General features: G+C 43.1%; 2 protein-coding genes across 2 annotated transcripts; one reads left to right on the top strand and one right to left on the bottom strand.

The window, feature by feature from the left end:
* The first annotated feature begins 481 nt into the window (after window positions 1-481).
* crybgx (crystallin beta gamma X) lies at window positions 482-7,863 on the top strand. Its single transcript, XM_049564238.1, has 6 exons — window positions 482-525; window positions 941-989; window positions 3,423-3,544; window positions 5,201-5,336; window positions 6,651-6,790; window positions 7,636-7,863. Exons 1-6 carry the CDS (start codon window positions 482-484, stop codon window positions 7,766-7,768), a joined length of 624 nt encoding a protein of 207 aa, XP_049420195.1. The 3' UTR covers window positions 7,769-7,863.
* A 752-nt stretch (window positions 7,864-8,615) lies between these two features.
* LOC125881056 (G2/mitotic-specific cyclin-B2-like) lies at window positions 8,616-12,220 on the bottom strand. Its single transcript, XM_049563984.1, has 8 exons — window positions 12,058-12,220; window positions 11,768-11,878; window positions 10,509-10,778; window positions 10,270-10,428; window positions 9,957-10,193; window positions 9,513-9,653; window positions 9,309-9,419; window positions 8,616-9,235 (listed from the first exon to the last, which is right to left on the bottom strand). Exons 1-8 carry the CDS (start codon window positions 12,085-12,087, stop codon window positions 9,125-9,127), a joined length of 1,170 nt encoding a protein of 389 aa, XP_049419941.1. The 5' UTR covers window positions 12,088-12,220; the 3' UTR covers window positions 8,616-9,124.
* Between the last annotated feature and the right edge of the window lie 2,848 nt (window positions 12,221-15,068).

Consider the following 15,068-nt stretch of genomic DNA (forward strand, 5'->3'; position numbering starts at 1 on the left):
AAAGCATGAATACAACCATTATCACACGCTGCATTGTTTACTGAGCATTGTTGTCTAAAATGCTGAATTGTTCAAAGCTGAAACTGTTGGCACTGCACTCTGACATTTACATGTTAGTGCTCACAGTGTGTGTGTGTGTGTGTGTGTGTGTCTGTGCTCGTTGTGTTTGTGTATCTGCACGCGCACACATCTGTTTCTATTGCTTGCTGTGTGTGTGTGTTTGTATGTATTTGTGCTCTACATGCAGTTGCCGTGTTTGCAGCTGATGTGTGTATGTGTGTGTGTGTGTGTGTGTGTGTGTGTGTGTGTGTGTGTGGGGACACAGAAGACAACATGAGTGTGGTGTTGTGTGTGTTTAGCATATCAATGGCGTCCAGGGCCCCGGCGACTGTTGCAGAAGCACTCTGAGCTTTCCAGTACCTGTGTGCTCACCTCACCTGTCTGTATTTAAGGGGCTTTCTTGTTGCGTCGCCGAGCTGACATGAACATCTTTACTAAGGTCCCAGGATTAGCCCAACAAACCAGGTATGTTGAGAGCGCCGCGCACCAGCCGGGGCCCACAGAGTCAGACCCCGCCGTCAGATCCCTCCTCCTGCCGGCTCTGGTGCTCTGCTCTCTGTGACGCCTCCAAGTTTCCCAAAATCACCTGATTTTGAGATGTGGTCACTGCAGGACACACACACGCACACACACACACACACACACACACACACACACACACACACACAGAGTACAGTTTAGGTGTATGTTGGTGGTTTGAATTCAAAGCACGACAATCAGCATCAGTTACAATCTGTAACACCACAAAATGACACGTGTAATGACGCCTTCAGCTTCAGTGTGACATCATCACGCCGTCCTGCGTTTGTAACGTTTCTCTGACATGTTTGATCGTCTGTTCGGGGTCTGGTTATTCATTAAAATGCTTCTATATCTGCAGCAAGCTGGGGTCTGTGCTCCAACGTGCCTTCTACGGGTCCAGTGGGAGGGTGAGTCCACTCATTCTGACTTTGTTAAAGCAGCGTGTTGTTTCCAACAGATGATTGAAACTTGTTCTGTGTCTGCTCTGTGGTGCTGAGTTCACTGTTTTCATTTTAATATAATACTTAGGTCATGTCAAAATATTTAAGAGGATCAGATCAGGTGTTACAGCACTAACTGGTAAACGCACTGCACTTGTACAGCACCTCTCTCGCCTTCTGACACACTACGTCACATTCACCAATTCACACACACGTGGCCGAGGCTAACCTTAGTGCCACCTGCTACTCGGTGATCATTCACACACACTCACACAGCCATCAGGAGCAGTTTGGGGTTCAGTATTTGCCCAAGGATACTTCAACATGCAGACTGGAGGAGGCGGGGATCGGGCTGCCATTCTTGTGATTGGTGGACGACCCGCTCTGCCTCTGAGCCACAGCCGCCCCAGCAGGGCCGTACCCGACTCTGAATGATGTCAGTCGAATCAGATTTTAATACCAATATTCAACTGTTAGTTACCTTTTTTCCATATAGAGTTGAGAGTTTGAACGGGGCTCAGCGGGACGTTCAGGGTGACGTTCACGTCATATAGTAGACAAACCAAGTTAGCCCTCCGAGCTAATGCGTGCTAACTAAGCTAACAATGGATCAGAGATGTGCAACAATTTTTTGGCCGACACTAGATATGAAACAAAAGCCAGAGACTGTGTCGTATGAAGTCGCTGTGAGTTTTAAATTCAACACTTGTAAGCAGAAGGCAGAAGATATCGTGATCTCAGATCTCTCTACCTGCGGACAGACTCACCCTGACTCTGTGTGTGTGGCTGCCTGTAACAGAGAGCAGCATGACAGCCAAGAGCGCTCACTCTGCTGCTAAATCTGGGGACCGAAACATCTCCAAAAGTACACAGCGTACTGAATAACAAAAATAAAAGTGCTCGACTTGAAGAATCTCAGTTCAGTGATGATTTGAGCCTTCGACTTTCACAGGGGAGACCAGAGCCCAGGGGTCGGCAACCTGCGGCTCCGGAGCCACATGACTCTTTAGCCCCCTCCAGTGGCTCTGTGTGGTTTTGACCAAAAAAAAAAAAAAAATCACGTTAATTTAACATTTTCATTTTTATTTATGACTGTTGTCGGCCTAAAGAAATTCTTAACTTCTCCAAATGTAACAAAAAAAAAAAAAGTGTGGCCTACCCACTGAATTAAAAAAAGAAAGTTTTAACATTTCATCAACTAAGATGTGCGTCATACGTCTACGGCTTGGCACCTTTTACTCTAAATTTTGCCAAACCTCAACAGCAATGGCTTGTATTGAACCTCCCTAGATATGGATGTTTCTCTCTGAGGAAAATACAGAATTTCATGATGCGTGGACAGATTTGTTTGCTTTCACTGCCAATGCAGCAAAGCTAAAGAACCAAACAGTCATTAATATCCCACTGCAGAGGAGCCATCTTGTTTTAAAACATATTTTTAAATGCTCATTTAGACCTATTTTTTATGTGAATAGGCTCATTAAGACTTAATATGCAGTGAGGCTTTTTAAAATTATTTTTGGTCAAAAATGGCTCCTCTGATAGTAAAGGCTGCTGACCTCTGACCTCTGACCTCTGACCTTGACGATCCAAACACAACACTTTGACTCAGAGTCACAGAGACGCCTCGGTCTCAATAAATAAATGCTCTAACACGTCCTCGTGTTGATGTGTCGACACATTGAACCAAACTGAAGACATTTCCTGTAGATTTTTACTTTTTTGAAAGAACACACTTTTCAGTTAGTTTTCATATTTGTATCAAGTCTAGTTTTTAAATATTTATTTCAGTGACCTAAAATGTTTTTTACACCTACAGCTTTAGATACTATAGTAACTCTGATCTGGACTCAAACACAGTTTATATGCAGCGTGATTACTGAATGATGACCAGTCCAAGTTTCCAGGAAGTCTCTGCTCTCAGCTGCTGTTCACAGATAAATATTTACTGCATGTTACTCATTGTAAAGTTCACTGAGAGCAAACTATTATAAAATGTAAACCTTTTGGGGGCTTTGTTATTGATCACTAACCTTCCACTGTCCTCAGGTGGTTTCTGTAGTTTCTCACATGAACATTTTCCTAACTTCCCCTCAATGATTATTCACAAGGATGTTTACTGTGGTTCTTGGTATCAAAATGTTCAACAAGTGGAAGGAAAGACAGATTTAAAGAACACAGCCCTGACAGTGTTACTGACTGTTTGAGACAAAGGTTAGCCACAGACATATAAAGCTTCAGCTGTGGGAGGCCGCACGCCCTCACTGTCCTCTGTGCTTCACCCAAAAAGTGTCACACTACTAGTATTGAAAATGAATGTGATATTTATAAAACTGTAATTGATTAGGAACCCCTGACGTCTGCAGTAAAGTCATGGTGGCCTCTTTAACCTTTCCTCAGGTGACCCTTTTCGAGCAGAGGAACTTTGCCGGCAGACGGCTGGACCTGAGCTCCGACTGCGCTCGGATCAGTGACAAGAACTTCCCAGAGAGATGTAACTCAGTGCAGGTGGAGAGCGGAGCGTAAGTCCACACCACCACCTAAAGTCTGCTGCATGTCACTGCAACACACACACACACACACACACACACACACAACGATGCACAAGACACAAGGAAAGAACCTCTGTCACCTGTCAGTGGTTTCAGAGAGGAACTCTTAAAAGTAGACAGAGCTCATGACACCAGACACGTTCAGCCCAGAGCCAGCTGTTCAGAATATTTAATCTGGATCTGAATGACTTTTGTGATGGTTTTTAAAGCAGCATCAGACAGAATCACCCTGATCCAGACAACCAGGTCTCAGCTGTTCACAAGTCATTTGATCTGATTTTAGCTATCAGGTTGGTTCAAATCCAAAAAAGGGATTCTGAAATGAGATTAGATCATGTAATCCTGTCTTGGTTCTGATCTGGAAGAAGGCTGGATGGTGCAGGCTGGATTTCAGGAACAAAAATGTTATAAAACTTGATCAAGTATAAATACATTTGTTTATATTTTGCATAAACTGTTGCAGTGATAAAGTAGATAACATAGACATCAGGCTGCCCATCAAGCCTTTCAGTACAGTTACATTAAGAAAAGGGATGTTGTCCCAATAAAATAATCCCCAACATATCTGTCAATATCACACAAAATGTGTTTCCTATTATTTATATTCTTTTTAAGAACACTGGTTATCTGGACCAGGTGATTCAGTCTAATGCTGCTTTGAAAAACCGACACGAACGTCATTTGGATCAGCTGATCTTGGACAGCAAAACATGGATTTCCAAATCTGTATCATTCAGATCCAGATTACATTTTTTGAACAGCTGAGCCCAGTGCGTCAGACAAGAGTCTACAAATGTGCATCCTGTTGTTAGAGCCAACCAGGAGGCTGCGTTAGAGTCTGTCTTTGAGCAGAGTTAAATTTAAACGAATGTCCATGAAGTCTGGTTCACAGATGAGAAAACAACCAGAACTGGGATTTTCACAGTGCGACAGATGGTCTGCAAAGAAAATTAATCCTAGTTTAGTATTTAGTTTGTTAATGTGCAGGTGAAACTTTGTGTAGACGTCCAAGTTAAAGCTGCAGCAAATCTCACATGTTCAAAGTTGATCTTATCGTCTCCTGAAAGACTGAATGCTCTTTGATTAAAGGAACTGCTGCAGAAAACACACGTCACAAAATGACATTTAATATAGAACAAAATGCACACACACACACACACACACACACACACACACTCACACATGCTTATAAACACCAGCCTAAATTCAAATTACCACACCAACCTGTGAATGTCTCTATTTCAACATGTAGTTAGGATCTGGTTCACAATAAAACGTCACTGACATGCTGTTAACACACACCGGTCATGTTTGATCCCAGTGTTTAGAACATGGACAGTACAGCTCGTCAGATCAGGTTTGGAGTCATTTTGAACAGTTACAATTTTCATAATTGGGGAAATTCTAGTTTTAAATCACTATGATTTCATCTGTCTGCCAAACTTCATGGAAAACAGTTTGAATTTCATTCTTCTCAAAGAACAGACCAACACATCTTCAATAACCAAACCACTGCTGACTGGAAATCCTCATTTGAGCTCTGACAGACAGACCGGTCTGACCTCTTGATAGTTTTTCCTGTCTCTGTCTTTAACTCTCCTCTCCTTCTTCTCCTCTCTTCTGAAGATGGGTCGGTTACGAGCATGAGAACTTCCGGGGCCGTCAGTACCTGTGGGACATGTCCGACAGGGGAGAGTACAACTGCTACGACAAGTGGTGCGCTCAGGTGGACCACGTCTCCTCCGTCCGTGCCGTCAAACAGGTGAAAACACACAAGTAACAGTTACACACAGTCATCACACAACCCAACCTCCAGAACACACGCTGGCGTTGTGCGTTCCTGCAAACCACAGATACGTCACATCTGTACTCCATTATTTAGCTTATCCTTTCAGCAACACTGTGGTGAACATGTGGTCATGTTTAGGCACAAAACCCACCTGGTCATGGTGAGGAAAAGATCAGGTTTTGGCTCAAGATACCTGCTTTTAGTGCAGCACTCCCCGCTGGAAAAGCAAAGACGTCTCTGTATTAAACAACTGCTTTTCGTGCAGCTCTGCAGGCGTCACACCTTCCACCACCTCCCCCACCTGCTGATGAGTCAGCTCCGATACTACCACACTTTAGAGAGGATGATACGTGTGAAGCGAACAAATGGAACGCATTCCTGGTTTGCAGAAACGTACAATACCAACATTTTCTTCGGGCGACTGAACTAAAGGTGCAGAGAAATGACTTGTTCTTGATGTGGTTTAAAACCCTTTAAAGTCGCAGCTGCTGCATCAGTAACAGCTGTTTCCTTTACTCTCATTAATTCATCAAAGCTTAAAGCACGTAAAAATAGAAACTTTAAATCTACAAACCAGGAAGAAAATAAATCTGGCATTTTATTAGGAAAACTTGTCTTTGTTTGACAGATTTTAAACACAAACCTAAAGTTATAGATTTAGATTACAACCTGCAGACGACGGTGAAGTTATCCACTTGACACTTTTAAATATTCACGACCTTTGGGAATTAAATTAAAGACAATTTAATACTTTCTGAGACCTTTTTTAAGGAAATAAATGTTCTTTCCGACCTGCAGATATCCTCATGCTGACATTTTCATAAAGAAGTTGATGCCAAACTGATTTGAAGAAAGTGTGTCAAAGTGCAGACTTTCAGGTTTTTAATTTTCCAGACAGTAACACAGAGAGCTGTGCACTGAGGGAAATAATACACCAGATAGACTGAAAAAAATAAATATCCATCCACCCATTTTCTGCTTATCCTGGGCCGGGCCTCGGGGGCAGCAGGCTGAGCAAAGCACCCCAGACGTCCCTCACCCCAGCAACACTTCCCAGCTCCTCCTGGAGGAGCCTGAGGTGTTCCCAAACCTTCCAGAGTGTTCTGGGTCTGCCCCGAAAATAAATATGCATGATGAAAGTAGCTGAAGCTAAGGTGCACAGTGATTTAGACTTTTAGTCTGGTGTGAAAATGTTTCAGGTCAGATGTTGGTGTAGATCAGTAGTATAGAACTCAAACACAGAGTCAACACACACACACTCACTGTCAGTTCTTCTGTTGTTGTCAGGACAACAATCCTGGCCGAGCTCAGCTGTTTGAGCGAGCCGGCTTCTCCGGTAAGAAGATGGAGATCCAGGATGACATCCCCAACCTGATGAGCCGCTACAGCCTCAACAGAGTCGCCTCCATCCGCGTGCTCGGAGGAGCGTAAGTACCACATCCTACTGATGTCCTGCTCATAATCAGAATAGGGAGTATCTTTTGCCTTTTCACTCTGACGTTGAGAAGCTGTTTGCTTTTCATAACAGTTATTGTAATTATGTAGTTCAACAATCAAATGAACGTGACTGTTTCCTCAAGACTACAGAGGAATATATTTTACCCTAAATACAACGTAACCCTTAGAAAGTTAACGTCATATAAATGTCTGCCTTAGTGTGTGCAGTTTACGTCTGTAGTCATGGAACTTTATTTGTACGGAGCATCTTCCATGACGAACACAACACAGTGTTGAACATGGTGAGTAAGGGGGCATAGGTGCAGGTTCGCTGTCGGAGGGTTTTATAACTCACGTCCACTCCTCACTAGTTGGTTTGTGACGGCACTCAGTGTGGCGGACCCTCTGCATGAACGCAGGAATGGAGTGGAAGTGGGTGGGGCGAGGGTGTTGGGGGTGGTTTGGGAACAGCACACAGTCCAGTGCACTTTCTGGAGCCCTCATTGGAATTAAATATGACCTTGATGCCTCTTTGCTCGGGCGTCCTCAGAGTCTAGGACCGCCTCTGGCTACTGAGGAAACCAAAAATCCTCTTCCTGTTTTGGTTGCTCTATGGTTGACACACTTCCTTTGTGCTGTGGGCGGAGCCTTCGTTTTCACGGGAGATTGTACTGGTGTCTGCAGAGTGTAAGAGGCGCAGAGCGGACCAGTCTAAACGCAGATGACCTCATCATTCTAGACATTACACTACACATCAACATTTAAAACAGTGTCTGTTTCCACTTTAACAGTTCACTGATCTGACCCTCCTCCCTGTGTGTGTGTGTGTGTGTAGGTGGGTGGTGTATCAGGAGCCGAACTACAGAGGACCTCACTACATCCTGGAGAAACGTGACTACAACAACTTCTCTGACTGGGGCAGCCAGAACAGCACCGTGGGCTCCATGCGCCGAGTCCGCTTCAACTGAACACCAACCTCCATCCACCACCTCTGATCTGAGTCCTTCTCCACCCGTCTCACACACACACACACACACACACACACACCAAACCTGTCAGCTTTACACACTACAAAACTTATTTTAGTAATAAACTGTGGAAAAAGACAAATGGTTGTAGTTTTGGATTATTTACTTTTAATTTATGGAGAAAAGAAAACTGGTTCTTCAGTTGGTGAAATGTTCAGTCAGCTGTTTGAAAGTTCAGAGCTGGAGCTCAGTTAAAGTGTTCATATTTTTGGGCTTTTTTTTTTGCCTTTGATACGACAGCTACAGGAAACCAGAGCTGCTGCAGAGGACTCAGCTTATCTGGGGCGCACACTCTTCCAGGTGAGCTCGAGGTCACCCCTAAATAAAATGTTCATAAATGGAGATTCACACGTCACCAAATTAAAACAGTTTATCACAGCCAACCTGCGGCTCTTTAGCCCCTCTTCAGTGGCTTTGACCAAAAAAAAAAAAAATAAATAAATTTTAGAGTTTAACATTTCAATTATTTAATCAATGTTTTAGGCCTCAAGAAATTTTCACATTCTCCGATCCTAAAAAAGGTGAAGCCTATGCACTGTAAATTAAAGTTTAATGTTTCGAAACTACAATGGCTCCTTTGATAGTAATGGTTGCTGACCCCTGAGCCATCAGAACACAAGTTTGTATTTACAAAGAGCTAAAAAACTAACTTGTGATTGACACATTCTGGTGCAACTAAATCCCAAATCTCAGATGTTGGCTGCAGAATGTCAGACACTGTTCGTTACTACGAATCAAACCAGATGTTTAAAGAATTTGCCAAATTACACGCAGCGCTGTCTAAAACATTTTATTAACTTTATGAAACAGTAGAAAAATCTGACAAAGTCCAAGATCCATGAATTCCATGTATGCCACAACATGAAGGTTCAAATTATGCACAAAATATGAACACATGACCCGAGAACAAAGATATGACTGACATAGATTTACATCAGTTACTAAAATCACAGATAAGGCACTTCCTTCACCCAGGAGGTAAACTAAAGCTCAAATAAACCAGATCATACGCAGACAACAAAACACTCTACAAGAGAAAAATGAATTTGGTTCGGTTCAAACTTCTGATTGGAAGTTGTGGCTCGATTGCCACGGTGAAGAAAAATCTGGTGAACCATAAACTTTTAGTGAAACATGATATAAAGAGGCGAAAGTGGTAAAATCTCTGAACAAACCACGAAGCTTGGATGAAAAATTAAAAACGTTTATTAAAAAACTAGAAGTTTCTCCACAGATTGAGATCAATCTAAAATAAAGTGCAAGTGAAATGTCCACTGATAAAATTTAAAGCTGGCTTCAAGGATTGTTGAGCAGAGGAGCCGCCATGTTGGTGATGATGGACGACTTCAGCTGAGGGATGAGGCTGATCTTCATCAGCTTGCTGCTCGAGTACTTGTTCCTGACGGCCTGCAGAGGAACAAACTCACTTTAGTTTGTGCTCAACACAACATCTTAACATGTTTCCTGTCCGTCGACTCACCTGGAACTTTGTCTTCCCCCCGTTTACAGTCACCACATTTTTGGCGATGTGCTGCATGATGGGCTTCAGGTGGGCCGCGTCGTAAGTGGAGTAGTGCTGCTGAGTGGGAGACTGAGACGAGACGGCCAATTAAAGAGCAGCAAAGAGAAACACACACAGTGAACACGTTAAGTCTACATGTTTGTTTAACTCCAGCAAACTTACCCACGGCAGCCCGTCGACCAGCAGCTGGGAGAGACACAGCGCAGCAGCAGCGACCTCAGAGGGTCGGTAGTGCACCATGTCGTAGTCGAGGAGGGTCAGCTCCATCAGATACTTGGCCAGCGTGTGTTTCTCTACGTCAGACTGAGACACAGACAACATGGAGGCCACTGACAACTCTGGTGGACACTTCACACATTTTACAAATCTGCTCTAGTCAAAGCACGGCGTTTAAACCTGCTGTTTGCACACAGTCTGTTAACGGCAACTGAAGTCTACATATTTAAAGTTCAAGCTAAAGACTGATCAGCTTTAAATACTGCAGGATAAGAAAACCTGCAGCTGTTTATGTAACCAGGTCAGACTGAAAACACCCAGAGAACTGATGGAGCTCCACATCCTTGATCATTAAATTATATATCGTGGTAAATTCATGGCTGAACTCACATTCGCCACCTTGGAGGCTCGTCTCAGGAAGTGTAGTGGAAGAGGACGTCCCAGCTGAAAGTTGAGCGTCCTCAGAACCAGCTGCTCCATCTCCAGAATCTGAGACTTTGTGAAAGCGTTGTCTGTGATGTAGGCGAAGTCTCCGACCTCTGGAGCGTACATCTCTTCATATTTACAGGCCACCAGCATGGCGGTCACACCAACCAGCTGCAGCTTCCTGCGAGAGACCGGCTGGACCTGCAGCACGGCGGGGAAACGTTTTCACACAGCTCACAAACACAATGAGAGAAAAGAGCGTTGAGACGGTCGTTACCTGGAGGAAACGATCCAGGATGGCCACTGTGAGGTACAGAGTCTCCTGCAGCAGCTGGAACCTGGAGTGAACCTGGACCAGCCAGTCCACCAGAAGAGCTCGCATGCGTTCAGTGATCTCATAACCCTGCATGTAGTTGGCTCGTACAGCCTGCTGCGCCTGTGGAGACAGACGGTGATGTCACACACAGCAGTGCAGGGTGGGGGCAGAGAGTTGGGTGGATGGAGGGAATAAATTACCTCCAGGACGTGCAGATATTTGTAGATATCTTTGACGTATTCTGAGCAGAGCTGCGGCAGGTCTGAGTCCTGCTCGTCCACGTCCTGCACAGTGAGCAGCGCCTCAGAGAACGCCTGGCACAGCTCCTCCTCCTCCTTCATGGACACGTCAGCTGACTCCTCTGACACTGGGGGGAGGGGATCTGCAGGTGCTGCGACCTGGACTGATGGAGGCACCACAGGTTTCACTTTCTGGGCACAAGATGGTTTGGCTTTGGTCGCTCCGGTCCTCTGAGGAAACAAGTTTAATGCAGTTTGATTCAGAAATGAGGTTCTGAGTTGTCGCTGTTGTAGAACTATAGTCCGACTGTAAAAATTGTGTAGCTTATACAACGAGTACAGAAGATGTTTTCACATTTGTCCGTTAAAATGTGCATCATACGTCTGCAGCCTGACACCTTTCCCTTTAAACTGAGACCAACCTCAATAGAAGAGGGTCGTCTTGATTCTGCCTACGGATTCTACAACAAAGGGAAATGTCTCAGAGAAACAGTAAACTAAACAGTGGGTGGAGTGGACTGACTTGTTTGCCTTCACGCCACACCGCAAAATTAAATATATTCAAAAATATTCAACTTCACAGGAACTTAAATCTTTAACAACTAAATCCAAACGGATCCTTGTCTGTTTGTGTTGAATCTTCCAGGTGAGCGGCTCTTTAACGAGCGTCCAGCAAAAACACTTGAACAAACTTCTCCTGTTGGCGACAAGATGCATTTTATTTCAGTGAATTAAACCCAGAGCTCCTTCTGTGAACCAGTGGCATGGAGAAAGTTTTAAAGGTCTGCCTGTTGGGTTTCAGTTGTTGTGTCATGTTTTGTTATCAAAATTGAAAACTAAATAAAATATCTTGAAGAAAAACAAAAATCCAGCTGCAGAGTAGACACCTTGTGGTAAAACATTAATGAATGCACCTTTAGACCTATCAGTAATGTTGACAGGATAATTTTATTTGATGGGCAGCGTCACCTTCATTATAAGGCTCAAATGTGTTTTGCAGCTCCAGACAGATCAGAGAGTAAAACATAAACTGAAATGTGAGCCGACATTAAAACCTTTAAATGTGTCATTAATGATTCATGTTGAGAGGAAACTGAGCTGATGTGATTCACAGCTCTGAGAACAAGTGAAACAACGTGAGCCACAGCTGAAGGAGTAATAAGAGCACATGCAGAGCAGCTGTTGAAGCACACAGTGATGTTCCTCCATCATCATGTTACCTTGGTGTTGACTGCTGCTCCAGGACAGTTGGTAATCTCTCCGAGAGCAGCTCTCCTCACACCTGCGGTGGCTTTAACCATCTTCAGCGGGTTGTCTGCGGCCGGGAGCCGCTGAAACACACACGGACACTAAAGTCAGACACTCGGCACAAACTCCACAAATGTTTCCTGCTGGAAAGAGTCAGCTAACAAACATGAGAACAACACAGGAGAACAACGAGCCGAGCAGGGAGCACACACAGCTCATGTTAGCTCACCATGCTAACTGAGCTAGCTTACAGTTTACTCACCGCAGCACGAGCTTCCGCCACAGACGTCATGTTTACCGTCAACAGACACGAGACCGAACCGTGACTTAAAGAAACGACACGGTGAATTATGTTCAGCTCAGACCGACACGAGTTACCGACGAGATCCGTGGACACCGATTTCTGCAGGTAAACAACATGGAGACCTGCAGCTTTCAAATAGCGCTCCGTCAAATCTGATTGGATACAGCTTCGGGAGGACGCTCCTGATTGGCTGAAAAACCAATGAGGTCAGAGGTACAATTCACAAACTTTCAAAATAAAATACGATAATAATAATAATAATAATGATAAAATTGATTATTATTATTATTATTATTATTGTTATTATTATTATTATTATTATTATTTTTGTTGTTATTATTATTATTATTATAAATCATTACAAATAAATACATTTTTAGGAGTTGTGTTTTTTAAAATATATTTTTACTTATTCATTATTAACACCATTTCATGTTTTCATGTTTAGGAATATATAACATAAATCAGTAATATTAAAATTGCACAGAATCAGCACAAACTTACTGCTTCCTCACCGTCACCAAAGCCACCAGACTCCATTTAAATAAACAGTCATTTTATCATCATAAAACACACTTCATTTAAAGTCAACTGAAACAAAATAAAACTCACAGAAACCATCTTGGTTATCTCTCCACTGTTCCAACAGTCACCAGCTCTGGTTTGGTTTAAATGAACCCTTAATTCACCAGTTAGATGTGACAACATGCTGCCTCTATACACACTAACATGACTGTTTATTTAAATGGAGTCTGGTGGGTTTGGTGACGGTGATTTCAGGACTGTTTCTGGTTAAACAAAAAGGATCTGACTCTTTAACACAAAGCTCTGTCTCTGTAGGGATCCTTTCATAATGCTGTCAGACACTTAGAATAACAGTCTGAGCCTTCCATCCATCTTCATCCTCTTATCCAGGGCCTGATTTGCAGCTGCAGCACTCTCTCTCAGTACTGGACCATTTTAAATAAATGCTGTTCTCATTAGTCACTTGGACACTAAAATACATACGTTACCCTTTAAGACTGGGCAGTAAAGTCACCAGGCTGAAAATCTACACCTTCAGTTTGGACCAGAGACTCACAGAACTTTAAAATAAATTGATCTCATTTCTTTTTTACAGAGATGTTATTCAAGCCGCTGCACTAATGACATCACAGGTGGTTCAGGACAAAAGTCGACATGTCTGACAACTCAAGAGTTTACAATGACCAATTTTATTTATTAAAAGGAAATCAGTAGCATTTACGGTCTCTTTTTTATTTGAGCATCTCCTCTGCTGCGCCTTCACATGACCATGAAACTGCATCACACAAACAGTACAAAACACAGGAGCCTAATGGACGGCTGGATAATAAAAAGTTCTTCTTCGTGTGGTTTTGCTTGAGGCCACGTGAAGAGAGGATTATATTTCACCAGGACGATGATAAAAACAGCTGCACAGAGTTAAAAGATAAATCTGGTGACATTATGTATTTTTACTGTTGTTAATAAATTCAATGAAAAGATCGAAACCAACGAGAGCTGATCCTACAAACTGACAGACTCGCGAAAGCACCAAATGTGGATTCATCCGCCGCTGAAAATAGTCCCCAACAAATGTGAATGAGACGATATATTTGTGAACTGTTTCTAAATATTTCAGTGAGTAGGAATTGATGGGTTTGAGGCTGAGTGACAGTGACACAGTCGAGGAGTCAGAGTGTTGAGAGACAAACTGACACTGTTGGTTTTGGTCTTTTCAGAACATCAACAGCTGTGTCCTCAAAAACTGTGCACAACTGGTAAACAAACAGATCATGGAACTCAAACAAGGAATGAACCAAAAAACACTGGAAATAGAAAAACCTAAAATCTTTGAGGTACAGAGAATCTCTTATACAGTAGCTGGTAAATATCAAATATCAGTGATACAGAAAAGTATATGACAGCTCGTTCAGTATTTGTCAGGTAGATTTGAGTGTGAAGGAATCATCAAGTTTAGCCAAAGATTCACTGATGGTCTTTAACAGTTTGGTCACCAGAGGAAAATGTGGCGTTGTACGTTTCTGCAGAGCACTAACACATCTGTACGTCTCATACATATCTCTTAAGTGATGTGGTGTATGAGCTGACTGTGTCATGAGGAGGTGGAGGGTGGATGGTGTGACAGCTCAGAGATGCCTGACGAGCTGCAGACCGACAAACAAGAGAAGCACTTGTGATTCATTGCTGCGTGTCCGGCTACTTTTTAGTCACCAAACGTGGGTGTTTATTAGCGACCTGTTGTAGTTTCCCCAGGAGAGGTTGTGCCACCAGAAGCAGGTATTTTAAGCCAAATCAGCATCTTTTAACCACATCCTGAGGTTATGTTTTTGCCTGAACGTTACCACACGTTGACCAGAGTGTTGCTGACATGTAAAGTTTCAACACTCTCGCTACATCAGGGGGGTCAAACTTATTTTAGCTCATGGGCCACAAACACCAACGATTTGATTTCAGATGGCTTGGACCATTGAAACAATCGCACAGTAACCTAAAGGTAACATCAGCTCCAATATGTTCCCTTTTTTGTGTAAAGAATTAAAGTACATTCTGTTGACGTTCATCCTTTTACAAAACAGATGAACAGCCTGAGACATCTTAAGAAAATTAAGTGCAAATGCAACAGTGTGTCTCAGTTTTTCCACGTTCACTGAGTCTGCTCCTCTCTGTCATGACACGTGCATTTATCCAAACATTTCCTGATACAAATTCTTTTGAACTGAAGCTGCTGATTGGCAATATTCTGCACAATGTTTAATATCTTCAAACATGGTCACAGTCAATGTTCATTGTTATTTCAGAGAGCTGTGTTCTGGTCGGGGTGGAAAAGCCTCTGCAACGCATTGTTCAACTTGCTGCTGAATATATTAAACTGCGTGGACCTAAAACGAATGACAAAAGAGAAATCCGGACTCGTTGGGAACCACTGCTCAAATGTTTCACGTCCC

Source organism: Epinephelus fuscoguttatus, linkage group LG2 (genome assembly GCF_011397635.1).
Source record: "Epinephelus fuscoguttatus linkage group LG2, E.fuscoguttatus.final_Chr_v1".
NCBI classification, from domain to species: Eukaryota; Metazoa; Chordata; class Actinopteri; order Perciformes; family Serranidae; genus Epinephelus; species Epinephelus fuscoguttatus.